The sequence below is a fragment of the Vulpes lagopus genome, chromosome 8 (genome assembly GCF_018345385.1).
Source record: "Vulpes lagopus strain Blue_001 chromosome 8, ASM1834538v1, whole genome shotgun sequence".
Taxonomy (NCBI): domain Eukaryota; kingdom Metazoa; phylum Chordata; class Mammalia; order Carnivora; family Canidae; genus Vulpes; species Vulpes lagopus.
This window is the reverse complement of record NC_054831.1, coordinates 16,129,809-16,148,509: the sequence shown is the minus strand read 5'-3', so window position 1 is coordinate 16,148,509 and position 18,701 is coordinate 16,129,809. Positions and strand designations below refer to the sequence as shown.

Below are 18,701 nucleotides of genomic sequence, written 5' to 3'. Positions count from 1 at the left end.
TCAATCATAGCGTCAGGCAAAATAACAAAAAAACAAAACCCCAAAACAAAAACATCTGATTGTGATGAGGGGCTTGGATCCTGTCAGTGAAGCTACAGACTTACCAGGAGGTCACTGTGGGGAATAGAGAGGAGCAGCTTGATGAAGGTCTGTAGAGCATTGTCCAGCGCATCATCTCCATAGAGACGGAAGACTCCAAAATTGACGTAACTCCCACTGAGGGCAGCCTTCAGCATGGAGAAGCAGATGGAGATGCCCTTGAGCTTCAGTGCATAGACCTGATCCTTTGGGACCTCTCCTAGTGTCAGGATGCGATTGCCTGAGTAGACAGATATGTGATATATACATTTATTCAACCACATTGTAACTGATAGTTTATGTCACCAACTCAACCCTCTATTCAAAGGCGCTCAGTGCCAGCTGCCTAACCTGGCTGTTGCCAGAGCTTGCCTACACTGCACACAGTGTGGTGACTGCACTGAAATTCACTCCCAAGGTTATGCTCCTCTAAGGCACTTACCATACATTGTTATCATCTTGCTGGTTTCTCTGAAGAGTAAGATGCCATTGGGGGAAGAGACATCAAATTGGAGTCGCTGAGACCTGAACAGAGAACACAGAAGCAGAGGAAGTCAGAGGCATGCTGCTGGAAGACCAGGGTACTTCAGGCTCTCATCTGAGTACTCTGGGTGATTCTTTTTGCACTAAGATGTACATAATTCCTAATGTAGATTAACCAAGTTAAAGATATTTAACCAGTGACAAAATTTCTGTATTGAAGACTGACATGCCAGACTCAGGTTCTGCTTCTCAAATTAAAAACATTTAAAAGAAACAAAAGTGAGGTAGTAGACGAAATTACTCTCTTAAAATTCTCCATTTGATTAAGTTATGGCTTGTATGACAGTCATTTCTTGGTAGTAGTAAATCACGGCCCCTCAGATATCAGCCTACATTTACCTTCACAGGTTCAGTGGCACCTGAGGGTAACAGGAGAAGGGACTGAGAATGCTACAAGAGAGAGTACATAAGGCAAGCATTTTAAACAATTTGAGTTTTGAGTTCCTGATTGTTCCTTCGACCAGAGAACCTCTTCGGTTTTCACCACCTTTTAATGATTTTCTAGATAGTCTTCTGAAGGACTCTAGTGGTTAAAGCCTCAAACCCAGGAGTCTTTCTTGATTCTTCTTTCCTTTCCTCCCCATCCTGGATCCATTAAGGTCTAGCTCTACAACATGCCCCGAATCTATCCACTTCCTATATGGTTCTTCTGCATCCACTCTTGCCCCTCTATGGTCTCATTCTTTAGATAGTACGGGTACTTTTAAGTAATGTAAACGAGGTCATTTTAATCCTGTGCTTAAAATACTTCAGCAGCTTCCCGCTATAATGAGAATGCACGCACTTTCCTCATTACTGCTGTACTAAGTGTCTCCAGAGCTGGGCCTCTGCCCACCTATTTGACTCCTCCTACTCTGGCCTCCCTCATTCACCATGCTCCAACAAGTGGCATTTTTCTGTCTCAAGTCCCAGTGAGCTCATCCCATCTCAGGACTTTTTTGCAGTTGTTTTCACTGTTTAGGATGCTCTTTCACCTTATTTTTGTAGGGCTACTAGAATCTTTCTTTCTTGTCATTCAGATCCTGGCTTAAACATCACCTTTTCTGAGAGGTCAGTTCTCTGACCCTCCTTCAATTCCTGTTATTAACTTCTGCATAGCACTTACCACTATCTGAAATGATTTTTCCATACTCGTTTTACTGTTTGTCTTTCCAAAATGTAACATCTAAGAGGGGAGAGGTTTTGTCTGGCACAACAGCTAGATAAGTGGCTGGCAGAGTAGATGCTCTCAAATATCTATTTTGTAAATGAGTAACTCTTGACTATGAGCCTCCTAGGAGAGAGACTACAGGCTCTATGAATATTACCTACCTCCTCAGTAAGGTAGTCTTAAAGGGAGTGCCATGGCAAGCACCTAAAATTCTAGTGAAGTCAAGGTAATGGATTTTTCTTTTCCTCCATCCCTAAATTCTTGGGCAAATTTAAAATTCAGTATTTTGGGAAGCCTGTCTTACTTTCTAAGTAAATCTTTACCCATCCAGCTGCAATTTGCCAAATAGACACCTTTCTTAAAATGGGGTATTCTAATGAATCTGGCATCACTCTTGTCTCTCTGAAATGTAGTGTATATGACAGCAGTACTAAATGTTAACTTTTATATATGGGTGGGGAAATCAGAATATTGGTTGCCAGATTCACCTCTTGTAAGGATGAGTTATCTTGTGACTTTCCAGAGTCACTTATTTCCTACGAGCAGCTATGGCTTTGTATGGCTGGGACACCCTTCTTTCAAACAAACAAAAATATATACACATTAACTTTTAGAGATGTTTTTCAAATTCTGATGGCAGTGAGTCTTATTATCTTCTACAATCTGCCCAAACATGAGATAAAATCTATTCTCCCAGAATTCTCTAATAAAAGGGCAGTTGTGTCCTTTGAAAATCTTCTTCCTGCTTACCTGTTATGAACTAATTCAGCCATCAGCTTGAGCACAGGTGTAGTGCAGGCTGGATCATGGTACCATAGCTCAATTGCCCGCTGAAGAATTGGCATGTAGGATGGATATCTGTAAGTGAAAAGCTAAGGAAGCATTCTAAATCCAGAAAGGTAGAGAATTGAAAATATTTTTCTGCACTGGGCAAGCACAAACTGTCAAATGGAAGTTCTCCAACTGCCTGTCTCTTGCTTGCTAATCTTGCAGTCTTTCTAACTGTAAGGTGCTAAGGTGACTGTGTGCTCCTGAAATTGTATTAGGCATCTAAAAATGCACTGTCATTTACATAATGACTTTCATCTGAAGAGCATCATGTATCTCATATTGTTATTTATTCTCTTTTCCCTTTTATGACATGAAAGGGAATCAGCTATTTCTGTTATATAACTATTGGATAAACAAAGGCACTCAGCTTTGAAAAGATTTGTTTAAGGTTATGAATTCAAGAAGGTTAGACTTTCCCATTCCTAGGAAAGCCGTCTTTTTTTTTTACTATATTGAGAGGTCTCTTTTTCTGACTGTAGCAAACTTCACGTGCAGCAGTTCTGCAGGCATCTGTATCTGGGACCCAGAAGAGAAAGTGGGAAATGACCTCATTCATTGCCCATCCCTCTGACCCAAGCAGGCAGCGTTATGCCATCACACCACTGTGGAATGGCACCTTACAAGACACAGGACAGGCCTTTGGTGGCAACTCTTTGCCTTCGTTGCTGCCTCACTAATCCTCCCGCGCTCCCTTCCCTGATGACTCCACCACTTGCAGTGGCAAGCTCCTGGTCTGTATTAGGATACATCCACTCAAACAGCATCATGAAGCTGGTCTTGGCATTGAAGGCGAAAGCTATCCCTCTCAGGTCTCTTACGAGGCCAACCAGAGTTCGCTGTAGTAGAAGGCAAAAATATATTAAAATAGAAGAAAAACCAAATCTATAACAATTTGATGGGGATTTCACAAATGTGTAACCAAATTCTTCCATCACTCAACAAATACTCCTTCCCAGATATTCTGAACTGATTTCTTCCATACTAGGATAGAATCTTTTCACTTGGAAAATCAGTTTTGAAAACTTGCTATATACTAAAGAAAAAGCAATGGTTCCTGCTCCACCACAGCAAAAACAGAGGCTAATGAAGTTTTAAAATGTGATAACTCATATGTAGAAAGTAGAAAAGTAAAAAAGCTTGACTTAAGAAGAGTTAGAAAAAAAAAGAAAAAATGGCCAAAAAGTTCACACAAGAGGCAGAAGGACTATGTATCCTAAAGGTCTGGTACCACACCTTATTACAAAGGCATTAATATCATAGGAACTCAATTGCAGACCCTGCTGGAAGACATAGAAGCCTACATGTTACTTCCCCCTTTGCCTGGGGTGTCTGGAAATAAGACTGTGTCAATTCCTGGAGCTGTAAAGTACACTTTCATAGAAAAGACCATACCCTAAGAGCTCAGATACTATGGCTATAGTTACACTGCTAGGTGGCAAGAGGGCCACGGTTAAGATTGGTGCCATCAAGACTCCAAATCCAGGGCAGCCTGGGTGGCTCAGCGGTTTAGTGCTGCCTTCAGCCCAGGGCCTGATCCTGGAGACCCGGGATTGAGTCCCACATCAGGCTCCCTGCATGGAGCCTACTTTTCCGTCTGCCTCTTTCTCTCTCTCTCTCATATGAATAAATAAATAAAATCTTAAAAAAAAAAAAAAAAAGACTCCAAATCCAATGAATGCTCTTTCTCAACAGAACTTTTACTTATCCTATGGGCCCTGAACGGCAGTAAGACTATTTTGAAAGGCTAATAATCATCAATAGGCTCAAGGCACGTTTCAGTGTCCTGACTCATTTGTCAAAAATTATTGCACTTCTGCTAACATAACAGCCCGCTTTAGGCGAAGTTCTGTTCCTAAACTGATAAATAAGTTGTTTTCAAGCCTAAGACGCAGTCACTTAAAAGACTTATTACATGATGTAACAAAGACATGGATAATGTTTGTAGTTCATGGCCCAAATGGTTCTTTTCATTAATTTTACTTGCTTTGTACTAAAGCAATGGGGAAAAGTGCTGCTAAACTAAAGTGATGAGGAAAAGGGTTACTACTCACTAATACCCCTCAATTATCCTTGGTATTGGTTGGTACTCTAGCTCAAGTAACTGATATGCTCCACACTAACCTCAGCTTTGAATAGTACCTATCTCAAGAGGAGAGAGAGCTGGATAAAGTGGTGTTGCTAACTTCCCTTGTGATTTGGAGACAGAAAACAAAGAGGCTTTCTAAAGATAAAACGGAATTTTAGAATATTAGGTAAAGCCTAGCATTTTGGGGGCAATACTTCTGGTTATCTGGTGACTGTAATTCAGCTTCAGTGTCATTATGAACACTGCAAAAATGTCCTACAAATATTAATAGTCTGGTGCTTCTGGTTTTTGTACAGAGACCTACAGATAAGGAGAGCAGGTGTGTGTGAAGATGAGGAGAGCAGAAATTAAGAAATGATAATTCTGAGAGCCAGAAATCAATAACTAAAGGTAACTTTAAAATTCCATATGTATGGAAATTCACAAACCCTTCTAAATGACTCCTGTCAAAGAAGAAATCTTAATGGAAATTAGATAATACAAAGAACTGAATGATAATGAAACATTACATATAAAAAGTATAGACTCTGGAGGCTTAGATTACAAAAATGTTAATATACTTAATGTTATTCAACTATACGCCTAAAAATGGTTAAGCTGGTAAATTTTATGTTACGTGTTTTTTTATTAAAATAAAAAACCAAACAAAACCAAACAAAACCAAAACTGACCTGTGGAATAATATACCTAACAGGGACAGTTGTAGTTTTAAATGATTATATTAGGAAAGAAGGAGGGCTGAGAAGAAGTTAGGATAAAGGAAAAACCCCAAGGAAAATACATGAAAATAAACATAAGGAGTAGAAATAAATGAAATAGAAAATGCAGTTACAGAAAATTCAAACAAAGCAAAACAAAAATTATTATTTTTGTGAAGACTAATAAGATTAGCACAACTCTGGCAGAACTGATATAGAAAAACAGAGAAAGCACTAATAAGCAGTATTAAAAATGAAAAGGGAACATAACTAAAGATATAACAGAAATTAAAAAGGCAATAGGAAAACATATATAATAACTTTATGCTACTACATTTGAAAATTTAGACAAAAAATCCTAAGTGCTGAAGAACACACTTTAACATAAAAATTAAAGACTTTTATAAATAATCTCTACTGGTTCTTCTATTTCAAAATCCCAGGAGTCCAAAGAGATTAAATAAAAAGCAAAATCAGTGGAAAATGTATGGATGAGCACTATTTTCTGCAGTGCTAGCTAATCTAGTTTCTGTCAGGGGCTGCCTAAAAGCAGAAGCTGGTCTATCAGTGGGTGAAAGACTCACCTTTGCCTCTTGCTCGTTGAAACTATTAGTGCTAAACATCTGGGCCACAGCCTCAAACGCTGCTGTGAGTGGCAGCATGAACTGCTCATACTGATCTTCATCCTCTCCTGTAAGGGAAACAACCCTTATAAACTCCAATATAACAAAGTCAAAGCTGCATATGCAAGGGAAGTAAGATGGTATGAAAGGTGAACAGACCCAAGGACAATTCAAGGGGGCCCTTTTATCATCTCCACAGGAAATAGTAGTAATTTCAAGAGTGAAATGTATATACAAAGATAATTTTTAAACTGAAAAAGGGCAGAAATCTTCAGTCCAGGGATGTCCCATATTTTTTTCAGACACTGAACCACAAAACCATAGGTTCCTATGCGTACAAGATAGTGTATTTTTATTTACTTCTCCTTAAGTGAGAGCTAACACTCAGCTGAGAAAGGACTGAGTCTAGTGTATGAAACCTGACGAGACTCATACTTGAATCAGGTGCTTGTGGAGGCTCTCTTCATATTTCTCTTTTCACTGATCTTCCATAAACCTAAAAGGTTTTGTAATATTCTAGAGTAGGATTAAACTTAAATAGCTCAAAATGAGGATGAGAGCATTGAGTTTCAGTCATTAGTTGGATCCAAACTGCTAATACCACAACAGAGCTAGACAGGTTCTTTAGCCCTGTTGAGTTCACATGTACTAGTGAACTGGGGCATGGAAAGTTCTGCTGACTGTCTTAGGTGGCCTTCATTTGGGGTGGAGGGGTTATCTGGCCAAGGAGATGCGTTTAGGACTCTCCATTCTTGATGCTCTGAACTTTCAGAGGAGAAATATGAAGAGGTTTTAAAACCACTGCACATAAAAAAATAAAAAAATAAAACCACTGCACATCAGATGAAAACTGACACATACTGTTTTTCTCTTCCAGTTACAGGGACCATGAGGGCATGATGTGTTCTTGGTGAAATCAGTCTGTTATTTCAGATAGTTCTGTTACTGTTGAAACAACAGGGAAGACCTCCCCCACTCTAGTCTCCTATGCTCAAGTAAGAATTTAGGACAGTGCCAGACTACAGCACAAGCCTCTAGGATTTATTGCAGTACCTAGATCCACCATGAGGAGACGCCCAAGTGCTGTGTAGAAAGTAGTCCGACACCGCATGTCTGTCAGATTGGACTGATTGTTAATACCCAGAAATGAAAAGTGCTCGCTCTATTGAAAAAAAGAAGACAAGTTAAAAAGATAAAGACATGGGTCACAGGCAGAAGGCAAGCCAGGAACTTCAGAATTACTGAGCCTTTTCAAGCTAATGGCTGTATCGTCATTCTTGATTATGAGGGGGATTAAAAAATTTTTTTTGATTATTGTTGTTATCTCCAACTAATTTATCTTTGTATGAGTAGAAGTAGGCAGCATCATCAAAACTCAGATTATCTGGCTCCTGAAGAGCAGCTCAGATGCCAGTTAAGTACATTCTGGCAGGGTGAAGGGAGTCAGGGAGGGGTCTCTGGCTGAGAAGGGGAGGAGGAAGAGCATTATGAACCTCAGCTGAAAACATCTCCTTCATATGGCTGAGGAAGCGTGTGTGGCTGGCTAAAGGAGAACCAGGAAGAGGTGCTAAATCACTCACCGTGTGATTGTTCAGCATGAACTGTACCGCACTAAGCTTCACTAGTTTCCTTACACTACTGTATGTGAAGACAAAGAAAGAAGGTCAAGGAAAGTGTGTACAAATGAAGAATCTTTAATGTAGAATGCAACTTTCTAGGATAAAGTAGTTTCTTTCTTATGAGTTCCATATCCAGATGATCTTATTTTCCTTAAACACTTGAATATAATACCTGCCAAATGAAAAAAAAGATGTGTTCTCTTCTAAGCAGTATTTAACCAATCAATGACAAAATTGACATAACAAACTCCTATCTGTAAGAAAAGAGATAAAACCCAGCAGTTTCCCCCAAGAATATTCTAGGGTAGCTTTTCTTGCTTCTAAGTGAATTAAGCCCTAAATCCCAGTCTAAGGCATGCATTGTGTGTGGTGAATCAAGTTCTTTCCTATGCATTTAGAATGGTACTAGCTATGTACAAACTTTGGGATGATTGAGGAAAAAGTCACTCATTTTTACAGGGTTTAGTCTCTGGCAGACCCCTGGTTGTAGAAGGCTGTCTCCGAGCAATTCAAACTTTACAGCAGATTTGGTCCAAGTCAAGAGGGAGTATAACCACTGCTTTTATTGCAGAGCCTATAATCAGGCTCCTTTTACCAAAAGGCTGACAATCAAAATCAAGATGGACTCTGCATCACTGAGGATGCAAAAATCTTGGCTACAGAGGGTATACTGATCGGACAGATCTGTTGGGTATTTCTGGATCTTAGAAATAACGAGGGATAAATCTGTAGAAACTGTGGGGTGGCTCATATTTGGAGTCTGGAATTATCCCTGGATTCTGTGTGGGTATTGCCTCTGGCTCCTAGGAGAATGGAGTACACATAAAACTAAATTAAAGTGGAAACAGCAGGAGGCCATGATTTGTAAGACAGTGGCAAGCCACAGTTCCTGCTGTGCACAGAAGCTGGCTTAGAAAAGGATATCCAATGGAGAGGTCATTGAGAAGCTGTAGTGTCTTGGAGGTGATTGGTTCACAGCGGCCCCAGTACTTCAGGTTGGTGATGCTGGAGGACAAAAAGAAGAAAAAAAGCAGGAGACACTTTTGATATGCCTGGTTTCCTTCAGGGTTGGGAGAAGAAGAATATCATCCATCAAGAGTCACCACACATCTGCATCACCAATTCACAGACATCACAACCACAAAAAATGGGTATAAAATCTCCGTACTTACATTTGGTTGACTAGAAAAATTATCCTTCAGATAATCTTCACTACTTGGTTCCAAAGCTACACTGGCCCATACCCAGGCCCTTGGAATTCTGGGGCACTCCAGGGCTGATTTCTGCAGCAAGGGTAAGAGATTTCTGCGGCAGTGATAACATGCAGACGTATGCAATTCTGCACCTGCACCATCCACTGTCAGCTGCAGAATTCTAGTAGCCCTTGCTTCCGGGTTCTTGGCTGGCAGAGTCCTTTAGACCCCCTTTGTTTTTTGCATCTTAAATTATTAACCAGCTCATGGATATGAGTGTTTAGGATTGGGATGGCTGGAAGGGGGCAAAATGTCACTTTGCACACAGCCCTGGGTAGAATATTTGGCTCCTAGCGTGTGCTTTGAGATAGTGAGCTCCAGAAAGGGGAAAAATGTGAACAAAGGGGTATAACTTAAAAAACCAACCAACAAACAAAAACAAAACAAACGAAAAAGGGCCAATTAGGAGCTCTAACTTTGAAGACAGTTCAAATAGTACTGTATTTTGCAGATTTAAGGCTCTCAAAGGGTGTGATGCTTCTTGAGAGGAAAAGCCTGTTTTAAAGTGGGGCTCTCCTCCTTGGGCAGGGAAGGGGGGCAAACCTAGTGGAAATCAGCACCAGAAAATGAATGCCCCCTCTGGGCATCCCTGGCAGCAGGGTGATTGGGTGAGAGGCTGAGCACCAATCACTGGGGAGGGAGGTCCATTTTGCTAATGCCATGACAGGGTTTCACCGGTGATTCCAGAAGCTAGAGATGAGATTCCACATGAACAAAATTAAATCCTTGCCTGTACAAGCCTGGAATGCTCTGGGGCCGGGCCATATCTCTAAGCACAGCTTGTCACACACTCAAATGCACAATTTTCTGACGCAAACGATCAATGCTGGAATACCAAGGCACTGGCAGCATAATGCCAATATCACATTTTACAGTTGCAACAGGATTGCAAGGGACTCTTGCTGATGGCAAGCCAAACACTTACATTTTTCCTATGAAGACGCTTAGGACCATAGTTTCATCATTCAAGCCCAGAACTTCTGAAAGTCGGCGGTACAGCTGGTGTTATTAAGGAAAGAGAAAGTAATCAGAAAATATGGATTAGAAAAAAATCACATCCCAACATTGTTTTTATTCTTATTCAGGGGTTAGATGTGGGAAGAAAATGGACAAAAGTGTAGAAAAAGTCTCTGTTGAAGGGATAAGCTAGTTTCTAAGTATTACTTGATACTGGAGAGATGCTGAACTATCTTACCAGTCCCCTTCAACCCTTACATTACAAACTGTCAAAACCTTCTGCTGTTTTGGACATCAATTCACGTACAGAGACCAAGAACTGCCAATGTTGAGATCAACAGATGTTTTGACTGGCCATCTGGTAAGCACGTGGAACACTAGAGAAATGGACCCAATTCTCTGGGTCCCAATCAATCTCTCAAAATTCTACAGATGAAGAAGAGACATTTGGACGCCTGATACTAAAATCTGTGTCTGAACTATTATCAGATGTTTCTCAGTCAGCAATTCCACAAGCATAAGTGAGAACCAAGTGGAGCCAAATGAGAGTCTGTTACCTTAGAGGATTTTTGCACCTGGTCCCCAATGTAGATCTTACGAAACTGTTCAAAAAAGCTCAGCATGGCCAATTCTAGCTTCTCATTACCCGCTTGAGCCAAGCGAGAATCTGTTAGGTTCATCAGCTGGAGCACCCTAGAGGAAGAAGAGCAATGATTCTCTCAACAGCAGGATATCCTGGTCATTCTAGAAGATCCGACCTACCCTCAAGTAGTCCTATGTGTCTCCTCTCCTTACCCATCCTATCTAAAGGGCATTCTCTGCAGGCTCTATGCTCTGCTGAGAGACCAAAACTCTCCACTTCTGACCCATAGGAACCACAGCTGAAGAATGAATATGAATGACTGGTTGGATGTCTAAAAGTTCCAGTTCACGGAGACTGTAGACTGAGGCAGAACTAATAACTGGCTTAAAAATAGTGGGGGAGGGCAGCCCGGTGGCGCAGCGGTTTAGCACCGCCTGCAGCTCTGGGTGTGATCCCGGGGACCTGGGATCGAGTCCCATGTCGGGCTCCCTGCATGGAGCCTGCTTCTCCCTCTGCCTGTGTCTCTGCCTCTCTCTCTCATGAATAAATAAATAAATAAAATCTTTAAAAAAAAAAATAGTGGGGGAAAAATAAAACAATACTGGCACCATGGTAATGGTTTTCCTTGAAACTTTTGGGAGACTAAGTGAAGCAATTTATTTTATGAGTCCCAGTACCGCATCTAAAAGATGAGGGAGACTAGACTAAGCTCATTCTCTTTTCCCACAGAGCCATGAAGGGAATGGATACATGAAGGACAATGTCCACAGGCAGGTAACAGTTCCAAAGACCAAGAACAGATATGTCACCCGTGACTTCATCCCTTTTCCCCATGCCTTTCCTTCCTCCCCAAAAAAGCATATTGGAATTGTGTAATACAAGTGTATAAATACTGAATGAATGTTATTACAAGTGAGTCATTTGTCATTCTGATGATGTGAGAACAGGTAGACTGTTTTTGACATATCACAAGTAAATTAGACTCAGGCATGATGTTGTAACACACAGTGTGGGAACCAGTATCCAAGACACTCTCTAAACTCAATATATATTAAGGCCGCTGCATCAGTAAGCTTATATTAGCTTTCATCCTTATCAAATCTTGGCTCACCTCTTCAAAAAATGCCAATGTGACACGGCATGGAGACTTTGGTCAGGATTAAGGTAGGTACCTAAGGGCAGATGGGCATCTGATAATAGAAAAATGAGGATTTTCAGAAAAAGAATTATGGATTGAAATGCCTGGGAATCAATCTATTTGAAGGCATCATGTTAAAATATATTTATCTCCAAGGAGAGCATCTGAAAGTTCAGAACCTTCAGGGTGGCAGGTCCCCAAGGTTGAAATCTGTTCTCACACAATCCTGTAACATGATCTGCCCTTCTACTTGCATTCCGATAGGAGGCTGCAGTGGGTTGTCCAGGGGCTACTGGATGTGTGACACCATGACAGACTGGATGCAGATGCAGATAGGAGAATCTAGCTGACTTCTGGGCTAGACGTTAAAACAAAGCCACTTTCCTCATTAAAATTTTTTAAAAAAGATTTTACTAATTTATTTGAGAGACAAAGAGAGAGAGAGAGAGAGAGAATGAGCACAAACAGGGTGAAGGGCAGAGGAAGGAGCAGACTCCTCCCCTGATGGGGGAGCCTGACTTGGGAGCTCAATCCCAGGACTCTGGGATCATGACCTGAGCCAAAAGCAGATGGTTAACTGAATAAGTCAATCAGGTGCCTCTAATTTTTTTTGAATAATACTTAAGCTTTATTTATGCTGACATGTAATGGGCTTATTATTATTATTTTTTTTTTGCAGCCTGGGTGGCTCAACAGTTTATTTTTTTTAATTTTTATTTTTAAATTTTTATTTATTTATGATAGTCACAGAGAGAGAGAGAGAGAGAGGCAGAGACGCAGGCAGAGGGAGAAGCAGGCTCCATGCACCGGGAGCCCGATGTGGGACTTGATCCTGGGTCTCCAGGATCGCGCCCTGGGCCAAAGGCAGGTGCCAAACCGCTGCGCCACCCAGGGATCCCCGGACTTATTATTTTTAAGTGAAAATTTTAAACTTAAAAAAAAAAAAAAAAATTTTAAACTTTCTCAGTTTTGCTTTTTATTTTTTAGTCATCTCACTGTCCAACATGGGGCTCAAATTCACAACCCTGAGATCAAGAGTCCCATCCTTTACCAACTGAGCCAACTAGGCACCCCAGTTTTAGTTTTTAATATAGTATCAATAGCTATATTTTATAAATGGAAGCTCTTTAAGATCTTCAATACTTTTTAAGGGGTGAATAGTCTTGAGGAAAAAGTTTGAGAACCTCTGCAGTAGAGTATTAAAAAATCCTGCCTTCTTATTTAAATTTTAAAAAGATTAGAGAGAGAGAGAGAGAGAGAGAGAGAATGTACACAAGTGTGGGGGGGGGGGGAGAAGAGGAGAGAGACAAGCAGACTCCCCACAGAGGGGAGCCCGATGGAGGGCTCTATCCTAGGACCCCAGGATCACAACCTGAGCCAAAGACAGATAACTAATTGACTGAGCCACCCAGGCACTCCCAAAATCCTGCCTTTTTATTTCTATGTTAGGTTAATTTTTAGAATTAAATGTTCACTGTAGGTTTTTAGAAAGATGGATGAGAATCACACAGATACAAAATAACTTGAAATCCTCTAGGTGGAAAAGTGTATGTCAAGAGATTTGAAAGGCTGTAGAAACTCTGTAATTCCATATTTGGTGATATTTGAAGAACCATATTTTCCTATCAGTCTTACTCTGCTATGGCAAAAGCAATCCACATTTCATTAACTCTGAGATGTCCTTAAAGATAAAAGCTACTCTCTACTCTGGTTTTCCTAATTTTGTATCCATTATTTCCTTGCTGAATTACTGCAAATGTTTTCTCAGTATAGACTATAGGTAGAATTTTTGCTGTACTTCTAAAAGTTAGACCTGTAACAGTCCTTCATTTTCATGGGCAATCAGCTTCATGAGATTATACTCTATAAGCAGGGAGGAAAGCATTAATAGAAGCATGCAAAAGTTCTCGTGGTGTTAGGACCCAAAAAGAGGGGTGGCAGTCACACCAGTGAAATGGAAAGTCTATGAGAGCACTTACCGACAGACAAGCTCGCCATCCATAGCATCTTGCTCATCAGTGCTGGCAAAAGATACTCGGCCACCGATCACTGCGCCAATGATGTAAACCAGCCACGTCAGTCTTCCTGCAACAGGAAGGAGATATATTAGTGTCCCCTATAGTGGTCATTTCATTGAAGAAACTTCCTTATGGTGAGGTGCGTTTCTTACTATGAGCTTCTGTAATCTTTAGAACACTATGGCAAAGCCATAATGTCTAACTTTTCTTACCGAGTATTGCTATTACCCTAACTTTGGTAAGGGTGATGTCAAGGGGAAAATTCATTAGATAACCAATGGTCCCCTATCAGACAAAGTCATTATTTTTAAGAGTTCAGTACTTTCTTGAAGTTAAATACATGCATATAGACACAATTTCAGCTACTCTTCCCTAGCCCTGTGGCATTTACTCACAATATTCTTTTGTGTAGAGGGAGGTAATGGATGATGGAAGAGCTCTTTTGGAGGGCAGGTAGGGAAGAGAGGTGGTAATGAGTGAAATGGTACTGACAGCACCGCGTTCCAGGCTACAGCTCCTATCCACTCACCTTCCTGCACTGCAATATCCATTGGGCTCGCGCTAGCACTCTGCAGCAGCTCCTGATAGGACTGGGCAGACTGGTCAAACAACTGCACAAGAAGTGCACATGTCTTCTCGTACTCACAACGCCCAATGGTAGACAGCTGGTCCAGCTGCTGTTGCACCAGGCCTGTATCCTCCAGAGGGTCTTCCAGGCCATCCCTATTCCCAAGGGAAGAAGAAGGAAGGTGGCTTTCTTCAAATATGCCATTGATTACCCCACCACAACAGCGCTCACTCTTCTGCATTTAGCCACCATTGCCAATGACAGAGGCCCATATCCCAATACTAACATTTACCAAGAAAAAAATACAAAAAGTGGGAAGACAGGTGTCTTCACCCTAACGTCTGTCTTCTTTAAGTATATTGTGTTGGTGTCCAGCCTTCTGATCTGAACTCCTGCTCCTGTAACATTCGTCTGCCTCCACCCTCTCAGTCCTATGCTTCCCCCCATGCTCTTGGTTTTTAGTTTCTTGCTTGTTGTTGACTCTAATAACCTTTGGGACTACATATATCCTGTCCCTGTGGTGAGGCCACTGTGGCCAGACAGGTTTTGGAATTCAGAGATCTCCAGATTTTAAAGAGTCAATATGATGCTTCTACCATGTGATACGAACCCTCAATGGACTCTGGTGTATCAAATAAAATATTCCTGTGCCAAATGTAGAACCATCATGGATAGTTATACAAAGCAGTTTTTAAAAAAACTATAAATGGTCTCTTATCAGTGCATGACAAATTTTGCCACCGAATGAGTGTTGATTCCAAACTTATGAGAAAATTTAGTTTTCACATCTTGGATGTTAGACTCGCAGATGAGGCACTATGGATCTATACCAGGTCCTAGCTTCTCTCTAGGCTCCTAGACTTAAAAAAATTGTGTCATACTCTTGAGCTCTTGGTCTATTGCTACATCACAGTATGACAATCCAACAGCTGTAGCACCACTACCATACAACAAGAGTCACAGTTGTGTGTGTACCATGGTCCATACACTGGGCCAGGATACAGTAATTTAATCCTTCTAATAACCTTGCCCAAGAGCACATGGTTATTAATTGGTTCTCTGGGCCCAGAGCCCACACCTGTAACCACTCCTCAACAATGCCTCACTGAAACCAGCTGAATCCTCAGAAACAAACTATGTAGCTGATAGAACAATGCTTTCCAGTGGTCTTCACAAATACTTGGATTCTGAAATGATTCAAGTCATTAGTAGTTGAGCCTATAACTCTTATGACAATTAAATGCACTTGACTCTGAGCCAATTAAGATCTGATTTTTAAAAAAACCCAGACCTTCAGAGTCCAAGTAAATTCCCCTGAAAAACAACCAGCAGAAAAAATATACAAGAAAGGTCCCTAAACAAAGAGTAACTTCATTTATATAGGTCATTTCTGAAAGGGTCTAACATTTCTTTGGGTAGAGATTTCTGGTCCAGTTAACAGTCAAGGTAGATAGAAACCATGCAATTGATAATCAGCTGCCTAGGATTCTTCCCTCTTCTAGTAAGCTCTGGATTGTGTCATCTTATTTATCCACCAATTTCTTCAAGAAATTAGAGCACCTATAACTTATAGATAATTCTTATCATCTATAGCTTATAAATGTTCCTGCCACGTTTAAAAGACATCATCTCCAAGGACAAAGAGAACATTGTTATATAGCTTGTATTCAAAGAGATCGCTAAGGAGGGCAAAAAAGGGGGGCTATGAATCAGGATGCTGCAGAGAAAGCCTATTCTCAGATTTTATGCTCTACCTGCTATTCGGCTGACATGAGGAAATGGCCGTTTAATATGGCGTCAGCTCCAAGGAGGCCCAAGTCAAGTGCGCTCTTAACAACTGGGTGTCTGACCTCTGTCAAGTCTGACACCATGCGGCTGTCTCAGTTTCCTTACCTCAGGATGATGTGCACAGATTCCAAACGGGATGTGATATAGGCTTTGGTGACCTCAGGAGTATAAGTTTCCAGCATGTGGGGCTCTGTGGCTTTCACGTATGGCACAGAGGCTGCCAGCCGCTGCCATAGGCTCAGGAGATAGTGCACACTATTTGGGGCAAATTCCCAGTGCTAAGGAAAATCAAAAGAGTAGGAGGCATATTCTCATTTTTTTTGTACACATTAGTCCCATTCCACTTGACTTAAGAAAAAAAAAAGGGATAAATGCTTATGGGCTTCGTTCTGTGCATGACAACTCATGTAATGTGCTTATTAGTATTTCAGAGATTAACAATCTAATAAAAAGAGCTGTTCTACGCTGGTTGTGTAAGCCTTCCCACAAGGAAAGTCTTGTGTAAGTGGTTCTCAAACATTAGTATCCATGAGAATCACCCGGAGAACCTGTTAGACACAGAGACACCAAGGATCCACCTGGACCTACTGAAGCAAGAAATTATGGGGGTAAAACACAGCACCTGTATTTTTCATCAAACTCCTCAGATGATTTTGATGCAAGTCATAAAATTTGAGAACCACTGTCCTATATTACATGACTATGAAAGAGGCCACTAGCTTTCTCTTTATTCTTCTGTCTGGCTCTCTGTTCTAGTCTTCCCTTTTTAGAGTGATAATGTAAATATTATCCTTGCAGCTCCCACATGCTGCTCTAACCAAACTCCTTGCACTTTTGTTAGGCAAATAAGCAGGCTGCAGTAACTACTCTGCAGGGTTGCCCTAAATTTATATTCATTTTTGCCTGGGGGAAGAAAAGGGAATACAGGCACATCTTGGAGATATCACTATGGGTTTGATTCCATACCACTGCTATAAAGCAAGTCAAATGAACTTTTTGGTTTTCCAGCACATATAAGAAAGTTATGTTTTACACTACAATCTAGTAAGTGTGCAACAGCATTATGTCTAAAAACGATGTACATAACCTTAACTAAAAAATATCTTATTTATTTATTTATTTTCATTTTGTTTTATTTTATTTATGATAGTCACAGAGAGAGAGAGGCAGAGACACAGGCGGAGGGAGAAGCAGGCTCCATGCACCGGGAGCCTGATGTGGGATTCGATCCCGGGTCTCCAGGATCGCGCCCTGGGCCAAAGGCAGGCGCCAAACCACTGCGCCACCCAGGGATCTCTTTTTTTTTTTTTTTAATTTATAAAAAATATCTTATTGCTAAAAATGCTAACCATCATCTGAGCTTTCAGGCAGTTGTAATCACTGGTCACAGATCACTATAACAAATAGGATAAAGTCTGAAATATGAGAACTACCAAAATGTGACACAGAGACATGAAGTGCTATTGGAAAAATGGCACCAACATACTTGCTCAATGCAGGGTTGCCATAAACGTTCAACTTGTAAAAAACATAGTATCATCTGTGAAGTGCAATAAAATGAGGTATGCCTGTATTCTTATAAGTTTAAAACCAATGAGCAAGAGAAGAGGTTCCAACGTGTAGTAAAGAGAGACAAGCAATCAAAGACAAACCTGTAGGCTGGTCACTGTGAAGTTAGCTATCAATCGGATGACCTCAGGATAGTTTTCCACCTTTACTAATTCTCCCAGTTGATAGTTACTCTTCAATCGGGCCAGTAGTCTGCAAAACTCATGGTAATTGTTTGGGTCTGATAAACTCTGGTGACAGCACAGGAGGAAAATAAAATGTAAAATGTGATGCACTATACTTCCAGAATGACATTTGGGATGGCACGAGGGGACAATCATTTAATCTGAGCTACATACCCTCACTTAGAAAGATACATCTATAGAATGGTTTAAAAACAATTTTTAAAGATGTAACTTTTAAAAGAGATGGTCACATCTATTATCTCATCTGTTCTTATCAATCATCCTGTGAGATGAAATTAGGAGCCTCAATTTAAAGTCTGAAATGGAAGCCCAGAGGGATCACATTACTTGCCTAAAGTTGTAAAGCTGATTAATAATAGAAAAGAGGCACAACTGAGGATGTGACTGGTCTGTTTGCTTCCCACTGATCAAAGATCATGAGATTTTCATTTCTACATCTGTCAAATTTATCAGTAAATAAGACTATACTTCAGTGGCAAAGTTACACAAATACTTAATTTATTTACATTATATTATCATTGTTATAATAAGTTTTAAAGATCCTATACTAGTATGTTTATATATTTACTTTATAATCAAACACTTTGGGTTTGTTTGCATATTATACCAACATATTTAACTATTTTCTTATGTTGGTCTTCCTTGATTAGCATACTTTGTTTTGTTCACTACCATATCCCTAACACATAGTAGGTGCTCTACATATTTGCTGAATGAATAAATGTCTTTTTAACAGTCTTCAATAAATGGTGTTGGGAAAACTGGACAGCAACATGCAAAAAGCCGAAACTGGACCACTTCCTTACATCATACAGAAAAATAAACTCAAAATGGACTAAAGACCTAAACATGAGACTTGAAACCATAAAATTCCTAGAAGAAAAAGTAGGCAGTCATCTCCTTGACATCAGCCACAGCAACATTTCTTTGGATATGTGTCCTCAGGCAAGACAAACAAAAAGCAAAAATAAACTATTGGGACTATACCAAAATAAAAAGCTTTTGCATAGTGAA

At 40.4% G+C, this 18,701-nt stretch overlaps 1 protein-coding gene across 2 annotated transcripts in view; it reads right to left on the bottom strand.

Moving 5' to 3' along the window:
* XPO7 (exportin 7) overlaps positions 1 to 18,701 on the bottom strand; it is a 40,863-nt gene that overhangs the window by 8,022 nt on the left and 14,140 nt on the right. For both annotated transcript variants that reach the window (XM_041765323.1, XM_041765324.1), the window contains exons 10-23: positions 17,586 to 17,732; positions 16,039 to 16,211; positions 14,107 to 14,300; positions 13,539 to 13,644; positions 10,396 to 10,531; positions 9,807 to 9,880; positions 8,553 to 8,633; positions 7,590 to 7,653; positions 7,063 to 7,171; positions 5,971 to 6,077; positions 3,350 to 3,438; positions 2,522 to 2,629; positions 521 to 603; positions 105 to 319 (exon numbers count right to left, since the gene is read on the bottom strand). In XM_041765323.1, the coding sequence (XP_041621257.1) occupies positions 105 to 319; positions 521 to 603; positions 2,522 to 2,629; positions 3,350 to 3,438; positions 5,971 to 6,077; positions 7,063 to 7,171; positions 7,590 to 7,653; positions 8,553 to 8,633; positions 9,807 to 9,880; positions 10,396 to 10,531; positions 13,539 to 13,644; positions 14,107 to 14,300; positions 16,039 to 16,211; positions 17,586 to 17,732 (1,686 nt within the window). The remainder of the gene's footprint in view (positions 1 to 104; positions 320 to 520; positions 604 to 2,521; positions 2,630 to 3,349; positions 3,439 to 5,970; positions 6,078 to 7,062; positions 7,172 to 7,589; positions 7,654 to 8,552; positions 8,634 to 9,806; positions 9,881 to 10,395; positions 10,532 to 13,538; positions 13,645 to 14,106; positions 14,301 to 16,038; positions 16,212 to 17,585; positions 17,733 to 18,701) is intronic.